At 41.2% G+C, this 18,512-nt stretch overlaps 1 protein-coding gene across 1 annotated transcript in view; it reads left to right on the top strand.

The window, feature by feature from the left end:
* Window positions 1–18,512, top strand: part of LOC121917481 — a 77,120-nt gene that overhangs the window by 23,276 nt on the left and 35,332 nt on the right. Inside the window, exons 10-15 of the mRNA XM_042443495.1 lie at window positions 830–915; window positions 7,681–7,708; window positions 9,133–9,255; window positions 10,016–10,207; window positions 12,688–12,769; window positions 13,465–13,753. Of these exons, the coding sequence (XP_042299429.1) occupies window positions 830–915; window positions 7,681–7,708; window positions 9,133–9,255; window positions 10,016–10,207; window positions 12,688–12,769; window positions 13,465–13,753 (800 nt within the window). The remainder of the gene's footprint in view (window positions 1–829; window positions 916–7,680; window positions 7,709–9,132; window positions 9,256–10,015; window positions 10,208–12,687; window positions 12,770–13,464; window positions 13,754–18,512) is intronic.

Raw genomic sequence — 18,512 nt, 5'->3', positions numbered from 1 at the left:
AATTTGGCAGGGCAGTAGCAGACTGCTGCTTTTCTATCTTCAGACAAGGCACATGGGGTGCCCACTTTGTTTAATGTGTAAATGTGATTTAGAGCAGCAGTTCCCAACCTGTGCTCTGTGAAGACCTTAGGGCTCCGCAAGCCAAACAAGTTGGGAACCCCTGATTTAGGGAAACAGAAGTTACTTCCCCCACTCCACCCCCAGTTACTGGTTAATTTCAAACTGCTGCATTTCAGTGGCAGAGCATGGGTGCTAAAATTGCCCCCCATCCTGCTGTAGTTTTCCACCTCTGCACTAGAAGGAGTTGTGATTCCTCCTTTTGAAACATCATTCTGGTGCTATTTCAAATTCAGTTTGCAACCTACTGAAAGAGAATGCTGGGAATGCTTATTCATTAGGGGATTTGGTGATTGCAGGACTCTAGCCTATGAGCTGAACCAAGATCTTTTCAGACTGACAAGCCCTAAATGTTTTAGTGGCTGAAGTAAAGGTCAAGATGAGTGTCCTCCATGCCATGTACAAAAGCCAAACAGACTGGCAGTTGAATCTTACCTCTTCATTTCTAGTGAGACAGTATCCTCTGTACCTTTAAGTCAGATATCTCGAAGGGTAGAGGGATTAGGGCATAGCCACTACACCTGACTCTTGAGCCTCAGAAGCAGAGGTAACTTTCTTGATTTGCATAATGGTACAGTTGCTTCTCAACCAATAGGTCTGATCTTTGGAAACATTATATAGCTTTTTATACTGAAAATATTGTTGTTCCTGCCTTTTTCCCCCTTTTCCTTTTCCTTTTTTTGTGAAAAATTAACTGTGTGCCTTGTTGCAGATGCCCCAGGTGACTATAGTGAGGATTTTGAAGAAGATTCAGAATCTAATCAGGACAATAAAGGTGATGTCGTGTCAGAATTAAAGGTAAGGTTTTTGAGCAAACGTTAGTTATTTAAACACTTAGTAGCATGGAAATAATGTGATAGACATCCAACTAAGAACTACCCAAATGGTTATGGTGCAGTTTTAAGTATGTTCACTCAGAAGTGAGGGCCCACTGTTTTCATTAGGACTGCTCCCAGGAAAATGTGTGTGGGATTGCAGCTTCAGTAAATGCTTGCACAAGAACACCAAATGTCCTGATTCAAAGACAAGTGGGGCAACCCCTACAAATATAGTTAATTTTTTGTTGTTATAGTTAGCTAGCCTAGAGATGGGGCAAAAATATTGTTTGTAGATAACATTTCATATCCCACCCCTCTCTTTGGAATTTGACAAGTCGCTTAGCAGTGTTGTGATAACAAAGAACAATAAAAACATCAAATATCAATGTAATCTGAAAACAGTTGCAGATCCAAAGACAGAAAGGATCAGCAGCTGTATTAAAAGCCAATTGAAATGGGAGATTAAACGGTCTTAAGTGATAAAAATGACATTTGAGATGGTGTGTTCCCTAGAGATGTAGACATGCTGCTTTTAAACCATTTTAAACATCTAAAGATAATCATAGAACATTATAGGGCAGAAGAAAGACAATAATCCACTCATAAATATATGCCTTATTTTATTAAATTTTAAATTAATTTACTAATATTCACAATGCTGAAAGTAGTAGATTGGTCATCTTTTGGAGCAGGAAAACATTTTAAAATGACCAAATAAGACAGTATAGTATTGTGTTATCACTGGACAAATTGTTATGGTTTTCAGAGAGACATCTGTGTTTGTGTCTTTTAGAGGGGGGGTTGAACTATTCAAGCAGTCTAACTGATTTATTTTAGCATAGTGCTAGTCTCAGTCTCAAAGATGCTACTTGAGCTCTTTATCCCATCCCCTTTCCCTTTAATTAGATAAATGGAAATCCAGTAGATTACAATAACAGGTCCATTCTCCCTTCACAGTTGTGGTAACAAAAGCCATGTTGTTGTTGTTAGCTAGAGTCGACTCATGGCAACCCTGTGTATGAGACATCTCCAAGACTCCCTATCCTCCACTGCTCTGCTTAGGTCTTGTAGATTCAGGCCCATGACCTCCCTGCTTTTGTCTAGCCATCTTTTATGCAGCATTCCTTTCTTTCTACTACTCTCTACCTAGAATTCAGTCTTAATCTGTTCAAGAGCCCATTTGTTTCTCTTTTTGGTTGTCCATGATATCCTCAGCACTCTTCTCCAGCATCACATCTCAAATGAGATGATTTTATTTTTTATCTACTTTCTTCACTGTCCTGCTCTCACATCCCTACATGGTGATGGGGAATACAATGGATTGGACAATTCTAACTTCATAGTTGTTGTTTTTTCATTCTCTGAAGATGCCAGCCACAGATGCTGGTGAAACGTCAGGAAGAAACTTTTCTGGAACGTGGCCACATAGCCCGAAAAACCCACAAACAACTATGGATGCCAGCCATGAAAGCCTTTGACTTTAGATTCTAACTTCAGTTGTATCTCTTTACCGTTAAGGAACTTTTCTAGTTCTTTCATTGCTGCCCTTCCCATTCCTAGTCATCTTATTTCTTGACTGCAGTCTCCTTCCTGAACAAAGTTTAATCCAAGGTATGGGGATTCTTTAACTATTTCAATTTCTTCATTGTCTAGATTGAATTTATGTAGATCCTCCATAGCCCTTGTTTTTGTTTTCTTTATGTTCAGCAACAATGCCTGCCTTTGCACTTTCTTCATTGACCTTCCTTAGCAATTGTTCCATGTCCATGATATTTTCTACTAGTAGTATGGTGTCATCCATTATATCTTAGATTGTTGATGTTCCTTCTTCCTATCATTACTTTTCTAAACCTGCTCTTCGTATGATATTTACTGCATACAAGGTGCACAAGTAGGGTGATAATATGCAGCCTTGTCTGACCCCTTTGCCAATTAGGAACTATTTTGCTTCTCCATATTCTATTCTAACAGTGGCCTCTTGTCCTGTGTACAGATTTCTCATCAGGACAATCAAATGTAATGGAATGCCCATGTCTTTAAGGACGTTCAATAGCTTTTCGTGATTTCTGAAGTCAAAAAGTTTGCTATGTTATATAAATCACATGATGATTCTCTCTTGGAATTCCTTGATACACTCCATTAGCCATCATATGTTTGCAGTGTGTTCCCTAGCACCCTCTTCCTTTTCTGTACCCTGCTTGCACATCTGGGATTTCTCTCTCCATATATGATTGGAGTCTGTTTTGCAGTATTTTAAGCATAATTTTGCTTCCATGAGAAATTAATGCTATGGTCCTATAGTTGCTGCAGTCTTTTTTACCTTCTTTTGTGTGGCTGGGGGTGGATTTATTTATTTATTTATTTATTTATTTATTTATCATTTTTATGCCGCCTTTCTCCCAAAAAGGAACCCAAGGCAGCTCACAAAACGAGTATTGAACATTTCCAGTCTGTTGACTACCATTTTGTTTTCCATGTTTTTGACATCTTTTAGTTAATACTGGAGTTGATACTGTCTGTGTGGGGTCATATCAGTTCAGATGAAATATCATCTGTTCCTGGTGCTTTATTCTTCCCAGTTTCTTTTATTGCAGCTTCCACCTCACTTTCTAGAATTTGGGGTTCATCTTCATATACTTCTTCATTTCGTGTGTCATTCATTTTTTCATCTCTTTTATATAGCTCTTTTGTGTATTGCAACCAACGTATTATTTATCCTTTGTCTTGTAGTATGTTGCTCTTCTTATCATTGAACTTCTTCTTCGAGTGGTCATCTGCGAATTCACACAAATGGGTTTATTCTGCGCCTGCGCAGCAATCCTCGGAAACTTCTAGAATCTCCAGGCAGAAAGCAATGTATCTTTCTGCAACTTTTTGGTGGTAGCCCCGCCCACCTATATATAAGGCCCCTGGTGGCCCGCTCCTCTTCAGTTCCTTCATTCCGCCGCGCTAAGCAGCTCGAGGAACTTCGTTAGCATTTCGCTTGCTCTTACATTGGAATCTCTTTGTCCATTCGTTTGGACTCTCCTTCGGCTTGACCACTTCTCTGACCTAACGGACTTCTCTTCCCAAATGGCCTCCTTTAGGAGGAGCACAAAGTGCGGGGTTAAAATCCCCATGGCCTACGGCAATGTCCACCAGACCCTGAAGAACGGGGGCCGGACATTGAAGGCTGCACTGTACGAAAAAGCTCTAAGCCAGCCTGGCGGTTCTGGAGCCTCCGGAGAGACAGGTGATACCACCTCTAAGTCCTCAAAAAGGAAAAGGGACGAGTGCTCCGACCACAACAAGCAGTGGGCTTGCTCATCCTCGCCGCCGCCAAAACCCGGCGTAAAGGGTCTCCGAGCATGGTCTCAGTGCCTCCGCTATAGTCGAGGCCAGTACCTGCTCCGTCTCCTGACATCAGGTCAATCAAGACCACGACGCCGACGCCAAAACCCGGTGTAAAGGGCCTCCGAGCACGGTCTCAGTGCCTCCGCCAGGATCGAGGCCAGTACCTGCTCCGTCTTCTGACATTATGTCAATTAAGACCCCGACGCCGCCTGTGCCGGCATCTTCCCGGACAGTGCTCTTGGAGCTCAGGGTCCTCCTTGCGAGCCACCTTTCTGTACTGGCGGACAGCCTGCAGATAGTCAGCATGGATTCTGAATCGGAGGGAGAACCCTCAGACTCCGATGCGCCTCTATCCCCACAGAGGTCAAGATCAAAGCCACGCTCTCCTTCTCGGGACAAATGGCGCGTACGTTCTCCTTCACGGAAGGGCAGGGGCGCCCTCGGTACAGAGGCTGATGAGGCTTTGGCCTATGAACGACCGACACGGTCAAGCCAGATCAGGACCCACTCCAGTCGTTCCCAGACCTTGTCTACGACCAGCGCACGGGACAGTACCTACTCCCGGTGGCACCTTCCCATCTGCGTCGTAGCATTCGTGGCCCCACACGGACGCGCCTCTCCACTCAGACCGTGGACGTCACCTAGGGGCCCGACGACTTTGACAGAGATGACTCTCCTAAAATCACCTCTCTCAGAGGATCACAGTTCATTCCTGAGGGCCCGACAGTGCCATCGCCCACCGACGATGTCAGGGCCTTTGCTGACAGGGTCAGACGGATGGCTGGCGCCCTCAAATTAGAGGTGGCCCATCCTGATGATGATGCCCTCGACCCAGTAGAAAAGACTATCCACGGATCGACAACTTCTACCGGGTCACTCCGTCCACTCCGTCCTGGCTCTCCAACCACCCTCAGCTGAATTCTGCTATAGGGGAAGGAGCCCAGGCTACTTTCGCTCCTAGGACGTCTCTTCACCAGTAGACAAAGACAGCAAGAAGCTGGATAGACTGGCTAAAAAATTTTTATGACTCAGCTGCTCTTGATTTAAAGATAGCCAACTATGCAGCCTGTATGGGGCCTACTGTGCATCCAAGTGCTATATGGTCCATAGCCCTTCGCCGTTATGCGTGGCTCCGGACCTCTGAACTCAACTCCCAGGCAAAGGCGGCGATTGAAGATATGCCCTTTGACAACTCGGGCCTCTTCAGTTAAGACATGTCAAAATTATTCTGGCCGGCATCCCTGGTACCCCGGCTCCCAGCAGGGAGAGGTTCTAATGTGCTCCTGCACACCTTTTTGCCTCCTTCTCTGATAAGCTAAAGCCCTTTTATGACACCTGGGCTTCTATCACCACTGACCCCTGGTCACTTAGCATTGTCCGTAGGGGTTATGCCCTAGAGCATTGTGAGTTCCCACAATTCGGTACAAGAAGTTCAGGATGGTAAATCTTGCCTCGATTTTACCACTCCTACAGGAAGATTCCTGGTTTGTGACACTGGATTTAAAGGACTCCTATTTTTACATTTCAGTATTGCAGGTCAACTGTGTACAAGGCTGCTGTCTGGTCCCAGCCTTTGACATTCATCAGACGTTAAGGCTGGACGCCAGGGCCAGACAAGACACAGGCTTTGGGAGGGCAGTGTTACTTTCTGCCATTCACTGAACCTACTGCACTGTTAATAGATACAAGGTGCTGGGTTACACTGTTTACTGATTGTTGATTTCATTGATTATATTTGACACTCCCTCCTCCACTGACTACAGCTCGCTAGTCTAAACCCATTTGTGTGATTCGCAGAGACCACGAAGAAGAAGAACAGGTTGCTCACCTGTAACTGTGTTTCTTCGAGTGGTCATCTGCGAATTCACACAAACCCGCCTATCCATCCCCTCAGTGTCTGTTCATTTGACAACGCTTGTTGCCGCGCTGTTTGCGGCTCATTCGGAACTGAAGAGGAGCGGGCCACCAGGGGCCTTATATATAGGTGGGCGGGGCTACCGCCAAAAAGTTGCAGAAAGATACATTGCTTTCTGCCTGGAGATTCCAGAAGTTTCCAAGGATTGCTGCGCAGGCGCAGAATAAACCCATTTGTGTGAATTCGCAGATGACCTCTCGAAGAAACACAGTTACAGGTGAGCAACCTGTTCATCTCAGCCTTTGGTTTGAACTTCCCTTTGAGTTCTCTTATTGTGTGTAAGAGATCTTTTGTTATTCTTTATTTGTTGTTGTCTTCTGTTTCTCTGCATTAATTATTATGACTATGTTATCTGGGAAAATTTATTTTCTGTAGTATAGAACATTTTTTCTCAACCTGGAAAATCCCCAATAATCACAACCCATTGTCCATTGTTGACTGCAGATTGGGGGAATAAAGTCCAACATGACTAGGGCTGTATCTGCACTGTAGAAATAATCCAATTTTACACCACTAACTGCCATGGCTCAGTTCTATAGAACCCTGGGAAATGTCGTTTGTTGTGGCGCCAGCACTCAGTGACAGAGAACACTAAATGTTTGACAAAACTACAGTTGCCAAAATTTCATAGCATTGAGCCATGGCAGTTAAAGTGGTGTCAAACTTGACTATTTCTGCAGTGCGGATGCAGTCCTTGTAACAGAAGACTGCGGAAGCCTGGTATTTTAATATTGTCCTTTAATGGATTAATAGCTCTGAACATAAGCTCCCAAGTGTACTTACATTCACACAATTTTCTGTGACCCAGATTTCCATCTGCACTCTGATGTGTACATAAGTTTCTTTTGTGTACAGTGAATCGTGTTTTTTGTTTTGTTTTGTTTTTTAAAGTATGAACCACTTTGTCCATTTTAAACAATTGTGCAATCAGTTCACTCCACCAAGAGCAACCAGGATGCAATTTGGCTGCAGGAACTCTGTGTATATATGTGAACTCCCATGTCAAGAACAGCTATTTAATCCTATTGTATCAGGGCAATTTTTGTGTTTGATTATCAAAAGGTACAGTAAAACTAAAGATATCTACCCATGCTGTAAAGATTCTTTTATTCTCTCTCAAGAAGAATCATTAAATAATTCAATGTTATATTCAACTTTATATTCATATCCTTTTCTTTTAAGCTCAAAATCTGTGATGTTCAGACTGTTAAATTTCCTGGTTCTGATGCAGCATATACATGTGAAAAATTACAAGCTGTGCAATTGAGGTGGGAATTGTGATCCTCCAGATGATGAGACACTACAATTACAACATTCTTTATACTGGCTATGCTAGCTGGAATTGTTGTGACTTACAGTCCTGCATCTGGACAATCATATGCTTCCTATCCGTAGTGTACAACCATGGCAGTAATAATGCGATTTATTTCTTTTTCTGTGAAAAGTTTACATTTTTCCAAATCCATCTCTGTTTATACATGTTCTCTTATTTTTTAGAAAGAAAAGACTAGCATGCTGGCTAAAGGTACAAAATTCAAAAGCCGTAAAAAAATTTATACATATAACATACCGCTTAATTTTTATGTATAGCTTTGCTGCAGCCAAACTTGTATGGGAAATAATAGAAAATAATCCATAAATTTAAATATTTTAAGAGATTTGCTCTGAATGCATAGAAAATCTTGCTTTAGATATGCTTTCTGGATACCTTTTTATTCTGTGTATAATGTTTACCACAGGGCACAGACCATTATACTGCCATTTATAATAAAAATATAAGTGTTTAGAATTCTCAATCCACATTTTTATCTAGGAGGATGTCAGCATAGCTTGGTGTCAAATCTGCCTTTTGACATCAGAACAATCCCTTTTTATTGGCTTGAATTTACATTGTATTCATTTCAAGAGGATAGTTCAAATATGTAAATTATCTAGTATTGGCATAACTTAGACAGCTGCCAGAAGTATTTATTTGATTCTTGAATAAAATAAAATAATGAAAATGCAGTAAAATAGTAAAAATATATTAGCTTAAACAGTGAAACTTAAAATTAAAATGGTTTTAAGATACACCATTGTTCTTCCAGCCTGGCTTACTACAGTGGACCTTCCATATCAGAATTTGACTGCCTGCAGATTGCCATGGCCCATATTATTCAATGGTGGCACATGAACACTGACACACTAATGTGTGCATGTCGCCTCCTTTGAATAATATGGGGCACCACTATCCACATTTTTTGCCATCTGCCAAGGGCCTGGAATTGAACCCACATAGCTAGGAAAGGTCTACTGTATGAGAAATGTGTTGTGTAAACATATTTAATCAGCAGTATATTTCACCGTGTTAATTATGTCCTTTTCCTCTTAATAATAGTTCATTACATTGTTCATAATATTTCATAATTTGAAAACTAGTGTCATTTGGTACAGATCAGCAATAGTGAGCCTGTGATGGAACCAGGACCCCTATTACTACTTATTACCTCAAATATTCTGTAGTGAATTGTTTATCATTTAATAATAGAAGATATGTATTTCTTTTCTATCTAATCTATCATTAAATACCTTTTCTACTCTTGAAATATAGTTTAGTCAATTACTCTAATTACTATTAATTTTCTAAAATATTTTATTTCTGAACTTTTCAGAGATATGTATCTTACCCTAAGCATATCCTACAGTTGTATAAATGGATCAACTAATTTACAACTAGTATTGTGGATAGTGGTAGAGCAGACCTTGGAATTGTTATATTTGCATGGGAAATTACAGTCCTGTGATGGTCATACAAATGTAGCGATGACTGCAGTGACCATAACATACAAGTCTATTGATCATGTCGTGCTACCTTTATTAGGCTGATGGAAAGGGCACAAAAACTTCAAAAGCTTGCAGAGAAATGTTTGTGCATTTTTGGTTGGCCAATATTGTCTATCTTCTTTTTAGTTGTCCTCCTTGATTCCCAAGACTCAGCTCTGGAGACTCAAAAGGCCAGCGAACATCAGGATGATGTGCTTACAGAACATAACCTACCTAAAGAAGTCATTGCAGATGAGATGAATGGAACAGGTAAGTCTAGTTTTTATTGACTGTTTCCTCATGTGGTCACCATTCTGAAAAGAAACGAGGCAAGAGCAATCTGTCTTAATTTGCTCTGGCTCTTTTCATTTTAGAATTGCCCTTTAGTCACATAAACATGCAGAGTCCCATTCAGCAAAGCTAAATTCTTTGAAGCCCCATAGATTTCACTTAGAGACAAGACAATGTTTAAAATCAAAGGGGCATGGGCATGATTTACTGTAGCTGGCTCATACAATCATCATTTAATTTGGTCTCAAGAAAGGGTCATGTAAACGAGCACCAAGTTTTCTAAAATTTTGCTTATTCTTGGTGGAGAAATAAAAGAGCAGTAAAAATAAGTGAAAATGAAAAGTAAAGATACATTTGTTTTGTTTTTCCTTTCATGGTTCTCACTAGTTTTCTGATTTTTAATTGGCTAAGGATTTTTGTTGACATCAATTACAATCCATATTGTGGTTGTGAATTACAGTCTTATATTTTAGTCCTAGGCTTATTTGCTTAGAAACAACTCTTTATTGAACTTGGTGAGGTTTACTCTCAGGTAGGTTTGCACAGGATTGTAGCCCAATGCTTCCCATATAACCTAAGGGCAAGCCCCATTGTATGGAACATATTTCTGAGTCGAGGTGTTTAGGATTGCACTTTTAGTCACATGTGTTATTAGGACTGTTGCTTTACTACCTTCATGCTCTCAAATACATTTTATTTGTTGTATCTTTATCAACTTTTTCCTTCTTTTCCTTATCAGGTGTTTCCTGTGGGCAAACAAACAGTGATATTGAAGCTTTGCATCAGGCCTATTGCCATATTGAGCAGTCTTTAGGGGATACTGATGAGCAAAAAAGTCACACAGATAAAATAGATACTTCAGAGAATTTGATTAAAGAAGTTTCACAGAATAAAGAAGTCTGTCCCCCCAATACCTCCAATACGGATTCTGGTAAATTTAGAAACCATGCTGTGAGATATATTATAACCAAAATGAAAAATAAACAGAAATGTGTCCTTCGATATTACCATTAGCATTTCTGTTGTTACAGGTTATATTAACATATCCCATTTTTTGCATTGGCAGAGGGGTAGAAGGTGCTTTGCTGTGGTGCAACTCGCTACTCCCTCAGTATGTGGGTAAACTGGTGTGGGTGAAATTCCTGACATGTTCTCTCTCACCTGATAATCCTTCTCTAAGAAAGAAGGGCAAAGATCTGCATGATTTAATTATTCACACCTACAGGATAACAAGTGGCACCTAGTGACTCCCAAATAGAATTCATTTTTATCGACTGATTATTAAAGTTTGATTTGCGATGTTTTTAGAATGGAATGCGTGTTTATGTAATCCTGATACAAATATTTTCTGTCACAGAATTTACTAAATCAAATGAAATGCTGAAATATTTCAAACCTGAGTTTCTAACAGCATAAACTTTCTTGTCCTTGTTGCTTCTGAGTGAAACTTTGTATATGTAGAAAAAAGGGTTTTTTTCCTGAATGTCTTTCTCTTTACCACTATTTTATCAAATACTATACTGCATGCCATAGAATTATAGAGTTGAAAGAGATCACAAGGGCTGGTCAGTGCCACTCACTGCCATGCTCCATTTTTTAAAAGGTATTTGATGAGTGGAATATATTTACATTCTCCAAGTAAGAAAACAATTCCATATGTAAGCTTCCCAGGGAATTTGGGTATTTATTCATTCATGCATTAATTCATATTTAAACCATACTATTCTAATATACAATACAGGTCCAAAACAAACTGCAGAAATATTCCAGTTTGAGACTGTTTTAACTTCCCTGGCTCAGTACTAGGGAATTCCAGGAGCTGTACTTTTGATGCATTTAACCTTGACTGTCAGAGAGCTCTGGTGCCACAATAAACTACAGTTCCCAGTCTCAAACTGGATTATTTCTGCAGTGTGTTTTGGACCACTGCAAACAAGGTCTCCCCAGCTAATCTTAAATCCTGGGTAAATCTGTACTTTGAAAGGGGACACTTTATCTGGTTCTGAGCCATTAAGGGCTTTACATTCTATACCTTGAATTGGAATGAAAGAAATTTCAAAAGAAGGTATGATACGCCCTTTCCTTAATGTCCCTGTCCACATGCAATCAGTAGCCTTCTGTTCCAGCTGCACCATCCAGACTTTCCAAAGAAAAACTTGATGGAGTGTGTTCCTCATTCATTCAGACAGATATGCACACATTTATACCCCTTAGCACTAGAGATCTGGAGATGTGGTTTTGAAGTTCCTAATTCTTCTTAAAGTCATGTCTTTAAACCTTTCTCCCCAGCTTCTGCATCCCTGGCAATCATGCCTCCTGTTAAGTCAGATCTCACCACATAAAGGTGAATCCATGGTTCAGGTTAAGTACAGCTGCTCATTGTTGTAGAGGCCAACATAATTGTTTTGGCACATTATCTTCCACCATGCACAGCTTCAGAAGCACTAGTTCAAGTCAGGTGGATGATACCATCCTTTTGAAGTTCTAATTAGTGCTGGGATTTCTTGTTCTGTTGCCTATTTTGTTGCAACACAGAGCCTGTCTTTCCTAAGCAATATTTACAAGATCTTCTCCAGAACTGAAGATACTATTTTTGTTTCTAGGGAGCACACTAGATTTTCTCAAGACACTACTGTTTCCATCCTTCTCCTCTTTTATAAGTAGCTTGTAAATTCCCTGCTATTATCAGCTTTGGTCCTCAACAGATTATTGTGGCAGCTGCTGCACAGTTGACTCAACTGTGTCTCTGATGCTTGTTCAGACACTGACATAGCATTAAAGTGAATTTGATGCATAGATGATTCACTTCTGCTGCTTTTTAGCAATATGCCCTCAGTCTGAGGATGCTGAGTCATTTTGTGCAGTAATTTGAAAGGTAATAGAATGTCAAAATGCTCCCTAAAAGGGTTTGTGTGATGGATAACTTGCCTAACTGAAATTGTAAAATGTATGAAGATAACTGTACAGAAGTAAATGTGTTAAAAACAAATACACATATAAATAAAAAATAAAGGTTCAGTGGTTTGGAAGTAGTTATGGGAGGTTACGAATTACTGTAATTCACAAGTGAAAATGTCACAGTTAACGTGTTATGCTGTGGATAGAAGAGACTGAGTTTTATACTCCTGTGTGTTTGTGCCTTCAGGTTGCCTTTCAACTTAGGGCAATCCCATTAATTTCAGAGGGTTTTCTTAAGCAAGGAATACTCAGAGGTGGTTTTGCCTGTTCCTTCCTCTGAAGGACATTGGACATCTCCCATCGAAGTACTAATCAGGCTGCTTAACTCCCCATATCCTTTAGGATATTTTCGCTGTTTTGTAGGTATAGCTGGAAACAAAAAATGTAAGATGTAGTTTAAAGTTATTTTTCCACTGTATATCTATCTTGAATATTGTCCTTTCATCTATTTAGATTTGCCTACCATAGAAGAATTGATGAAACCTATCAAAGCAGATACATCATTTGCCAGGGGCTGTGACTTAGAACCTCCAAGGTATTACTGGAAAATACATGGTTTTACAAATGAATACTTTATTTCTGATTTTTCCTCATTCTCATCCAAATGAGTTGGGAGTTGGTCTGTAGTTTCTTCTTTGATGTTTGGAGGGAACAGTCCTTAACTTAATTCTGAAATACTACCCTGTTGCCAGCACCCATTCAGTTAACCTTGATACTTGCATGCTGGTGTGTACCTGAAATGGAATTACAGTAAATAGTTCAGTCCATACAGGCTATAGAACTGAGAGAACAGCTTGTTCAAATGGACATCATTGCCAAGCCATCAGCTTATATAGCTGGTAGGACTTAACCCTTGACTGTTCTGATTAGGCAACATCACTGATCCTTTTGAACGATGTTCAAGTGCATCTAACTGGCAGCAGTCCCCCATAGGTATCACTTTTTTACAGCAAGGGATTCTTAGCGAAATCAAAGAACGTTAAGCAATTGTGTCTTACCCTAGACATATATAAGGTGCTGGGTTTTAGCCCCTGCAGCACAATTTGTTCTTTCAGCCATGGTTATTTAAACATTGTTCTTCAGAATCAGGCCTTCCATTAATCTATACATAACAGTAATGTGTCATTCAGTATAAAATGCTTATAGTCTTTTGATATATCATCAATAATATTTTAAAAAAGGAAATAAAAGATCTTATTCTGTTTGCCTCCTCCCCTCTTTTTCCTTTAGTTCTCTAAAAGTCACACATGGCTCCACAGATGAATTAGTGAGCCATTTACCATTTAAAGAGCCCCAGAATGATATATCAAATCTGGAAAAGCAAAACATTAGTACTTTGAACCACCACAGTGAGCAAGAGAATGTTTCTATTCAGCCAGAGGTAAAGAAGGATAGTGAAGATACCCCTCAGGAAAGGGCTGGCAAAGACAAACTGGCTAACAAAGTTAAACAAGATACCTGGAAACAAAACATACTTCCAAATTCTTCGCCATTGCATCAAAACAACAAACCTGATGAGGTAAGCAGTATCCATAACTCTTGATTAAATAATGTAATATAAAGATGAACCAAAACTTGGATGTAACTGGTTATAAACAAGAAGTTATTTGTAGTTCCTTTTGCAACAATTAAACCACAACTAATTCACATTACAATGATAACTTGGGAGTTTTTGCACAGCTAAAGAATGTGATTTACTTTGCCCATTTTGAATTCTCTTTCAGGAAGCAGCTGGATATTATCGCTTGCATTTTGCTGCCGATGCCACCTTCTGCCTAAAACCCAGCTAGAACCTGGCTAGAATCAGAGTGCAGCTGACCGATTTGCAAAGTCGAGAAGCTCCCGACTTTGCAAATTGGCCAGCTGAGCTTGACTTCTAGCCATGTTTTAGGCAGGATGTGGCATTGGTGGCAAAATGCAAGCGATGGATAATGTCTCTTCTTTTGTGATGTAGAACTAACTGTTTTTGTTGTTTGTAGTTAACTTTATAGTTACAACAGGTGTGTGGACTCAGTAATTAGGTTGTGTTTTTACCATAGACTAGCTGAATGCAGTATTATGATGGCTTTCTAAAAGTAACTAAGAACCCATACAGGCCAAAATAAAGCTGCTTAGGGTCACTTTGGAGGTATGCTGTTTTAATGACACATGCATCTTAAGAGGTCAGAAGCTGCACCAAAGCTATGCTCCAGTCCTTAGGATGGAAGTGTGGCTTTGGCATGGCTTCTGTCCTCTTAAGATGCATACATCATTTAAACAGCATACCTCCAAAGCGTCCTGAACCAGCTTTATTTTGGCCTGTCTGTATGGGCTCTAAAATTACCATTTTGTTCTTTTTGAATAAGAAGAAAGAAAAGAGTTACTTACAAGGGTAGAATAACTAGTTTGTATCTACCTTTGAAAGCTAACAAATTGCTTTAAAAATAATTGGATTACAGTGGTGCCTCGGGTTACGAAATTAATTCGTTCCGCGGCCGCTTTCGTAACCCGAAAAGCCTTCGTAAGCCGAATTGCCATAGGCGCTAATGGGGAAAAGCCGCGATTCCGTGCGAAAAAGCCGAAAAAAGCACCAAAAGTTTTTTCGTAACCCGAAAAAACATTCGTAACCCGGAACAATGATTCCCTATGGGATTTTTTCGTATCCCGAAAATTTCGTAACCTGGGTATTTCGTATCCCGAGGTACCACTGTATTTTTGGATTTCTGCAATGCGCTCTACATGGGGCAACCCTTGTACCAAACTCGGAAGCTGCAAATGGTACAGAACATGGCAGCTAGATTGGTCGCTGGTACTTCCAGGTCGGACCATATAACACCTATTTTAAAAGATCTACATTGGCTGCCTATTCGCTTCCGAACTCAATACAAGGTGTTGGTTTTGACCTATAAAGCCCTAAATGGCTTGGGCCCAGGGTACTTGGAGGACCGCCTCTCCCCATATAGTCCGCCCCGCACACTTCGAACATCCGGGACTAACTTGTTAGAGGTTCCTAGATCACATCTTGTGAGGACCTCACAGAGGGCTTTTACCATCGCTGCCCCATTTTCTTGAAATAAGCTCCCTGTAGAGCTTCGCTCCGCCGCCTCACTAGATTCTTTTAAAAAGAATTTAAAAACATACAGTACTTATTCCGGCTGGCCTTCCCACTTTAGTTAACTGTTTCTCCTCTGCCCCTTCTTTTCCTCTTCTGACCCCAGACCATTGTGATTTGACTGTTTTTGCCCTTGACATGTGTATTTTTCCTGATTCCTGTTCCCTTTTTATGCAGTAATGTTTTAACTTTTATACTGTAATTGTTTACTTTGTATTGTAACTGTTTTTAACTTTTGTAAGCCGCCTTGATCATTTTTTTGGAAAGGCGGGGTAGAAATAAAATTTATTATTATTATTATTAATTTCCCGTGCTCTGAGATGAACTGTGTACATAGTATATATGATTTTCTATTGCTTTTTTCATTTAACATAAGGTGGATTTTTGTTACCTTGATAAGAACTGACTAGAAGGATACATTTCAAGATAATCTGTGCTTGTCCTCTATAATTTGAGACTGCTTTAATTTGTATGTAGCATTGTTACCATGCAAAATACGTCACAATTCCTATGTGTAACGACTGATTTTATATCTTCCAGATAATGTAAAAAGCTCAGTTGCACACAGGCACTGTTATTAGTTTGATTCCAAGATTAAAGTGTACATAAGCACAACCATATTTCCTGATAATAGTTTTGTTTTGTTTTAGGAGTAGATTTTGTGAATAACATGCACAAGCTACTAGTCTGTGTACAACAAGCAGTGATTAACGATTGTTGTTAAATTTTCCACCCAACTTTTTTCATGACGTGCCCCATGTCATGGCTCTTTCTGGGTCTGCACAATAATAGACAACTAATATAAATAATAATATATTATACAACTACTATGATATATATACTGCATAAAATATAAAAACACAATAACAAAGCAAAAAGGCTTAGATCTCTCATACAAGTAAAGTCCTCACTCCTTTGTCATATCATATCTCAATCGCAGAGGATCCCATCATCTCTTCTGATACACAACCATTCTTGCCCTCTAATTTGACTTCATGGGACTAGACAGCCATAGGTTAGGAATCTAAGAGATAATATTCAAAAATATTAGAATTTCATTATCAGCTTCAGTGAACAACTTCTATTAAACACCTTCTAGCCACTCTTTTCCATATTTACGCTGAAGTCAGTCCTGCTAATATCAGTAGATAATTTATCTCTGATGAATTGTTTTAGGATCACAGCCTTCATTATTTTCAGTATCCCCCACAAGGAAAGTAATCTGTACATGTCAGTGTTTAAAGTTAATCATGTGGTTGTCAGCTTTTTACAGAATTTGTGAATAAATATTTACACATGAACTGTATGCCAATATAGATGCAATTCACTGCAGTGTAGCCAATCTGGTTTTATTTTTGCCTTTTGATACCATTTGCCAGTGATTTCTCTTCTGCTTACATTCTGCTTTTGGGCTTCCTATAGAGAAACCTTCTACTAGAGAATGTTTTTTTTACATTCTTTTGTTTCAATATGTTCAGATTCTACTCTGGCACAAAATCATTAACTAAGCTACCTATCCATCTGTATGGGTGTTCAGATGACACAGTCTTGGTACACTTTGGTTGAACTGTGTCACTTTGAAAGAAGGGGGCAGAATAATATCCTATATTATGGATATGGACATTTGGATGATCCAGAGTTATGTATATATTCTGGATATATATATAATATGACATTGATTATAGTATTCACTTTACTGTAAATATTTACCTTTATTTTTATACTAGCTGAAGAATATGTGGCACTTCTTCTTCGTGGTCTCTCCGAATCATACAAATGGGTTTTTCTGCGCCTGCGCAGTGCTGCTCGGAACCTACTGGAATCACTGGGCAGAGTTTACTCTGCAACATATTGAAACTTTTTGGCGGTAACTCCGCCCACCCGTTATAAAGCCCCTGCCTTCCCGCTCTTTCCCCAGTTCCTTTTTTCCACCGCGCTAGCTGCTTCAGGGAACTTTCGCTTGCTTCGCTTGCTTGGAATCACTTTCGCTTTTTGACCTCGGACTGTACTTTGACCATTCTTTGTCTCCCGCCCCTGGTAACTTCGGACTTTCGGACTGTTGACCTCGTTTACGGATTCTCCTCTGGCTTTGACGACCTCGAAAATGCCTGCACCCTTCAAGAAGTACGACATTTGCGGGGGCAAGGTGCCCGTCCAGGACCCGCACTCCTCCTGCCTGCTGTGCCTTGGCAAGAACCATGATACCAAGGCCTGCCTGCTTTGCAGATCCCTCTCGTCCCAGGCCCGGAAGAACCGTGAGTCCCGGCTCACTTCGGCGATTGCCCTCGGCAAGGTACAAGAGGGGGGTTCACGGTCGTCCTCTGTCCCGCCTTCCGCGCCCCCCGCCTCATCTTCTCGGGCCAGTGTGTCCAGCGTGACATCGGGGAGGGCCGCCGTTCCCAGCGTGGTGTGTGTCCCGGCCGGGACAACCCCTTCCACCACCTCCGATGTGGCCCGTGGCTCCAAACTGCCCAGCGCCACCGACAAACCCTCCAAGCGCCCCGTCTTCGGGGACTGAGGGTACCGAGCCGGCCTCCAAACCGACGAGGAGATCGGAGGGCTCGCGTTCGAAGAAGGCTACCGAGCCGGAGGTCCATCTCGTGTCGCCTTCGTCGTCCAAGGCATCCAAGGCATCTCGCCACGCTTCGAAGCCTAAGGAGCTGGCGGTGCCTTCGGAAGGGGCAAGGTCTCCAAGACCTTCTTCGTCGGCAGCGGCTGCTGTCCTCCTCGACCTCCCGGATAATCCGTTCTTTCCAGCGGAGGAGCTTCCCAGGCCTGGGAAGAAGAGGCACCACGACAAGTCGGGTCGTGATCCTGCCCCGAAGAAGCCCAAGTCCTCCAAAGATCGGCCCACCACCGACCCGCCGAAGGCGAAGGAGAAGAAGCGCTCCCCGTCTAAACAGGCCCGCGCTTCTACTTCGGCGGCTCCACGCGATCCGGAGCCGACGCCGGGGGGTCAACGGACTCCGGTACCAGACACCCCACCGCCTCTGCCCACCATGGACTTTGTCCACGGGACGGACGACACCGTTCTTCCTTGCTCGCCAGAACACCGGTCGCCCTCCCATCCTGGAACCGACGACGAGGAAGACCAGCCCCGCGGGCAGGAAATACCGGACCTGTTCTTCGATACGCAATCGCGCCGGTATTACTTGTCGGTTTCGGAGGACAGAGCGATGAAGGAGTT

This window comes from Sceloporus undulatus, unplaced genomic scaffold (genome assembly GCF_019175285.1).
Source record: "Sceloporus undulatus isolate JIND9_A2432 ecotype Alabama unplaced genomic scaffold, SceUnd_v1.1 scaffold_19, whole genome shotgun sequence".
In the NCBI taxonomy this organism is placed as follows: Eukaryota; Metazoa; Chordata; class Lepidosauria; order Squamata; family Phrynosomatidae; genus Sceloporus; species Sceloporus undulatus.
Note: the sequence above shows the minus strand (reverse complement) of the source record. Positions and strands in the feature narration are given on the sequence as shown.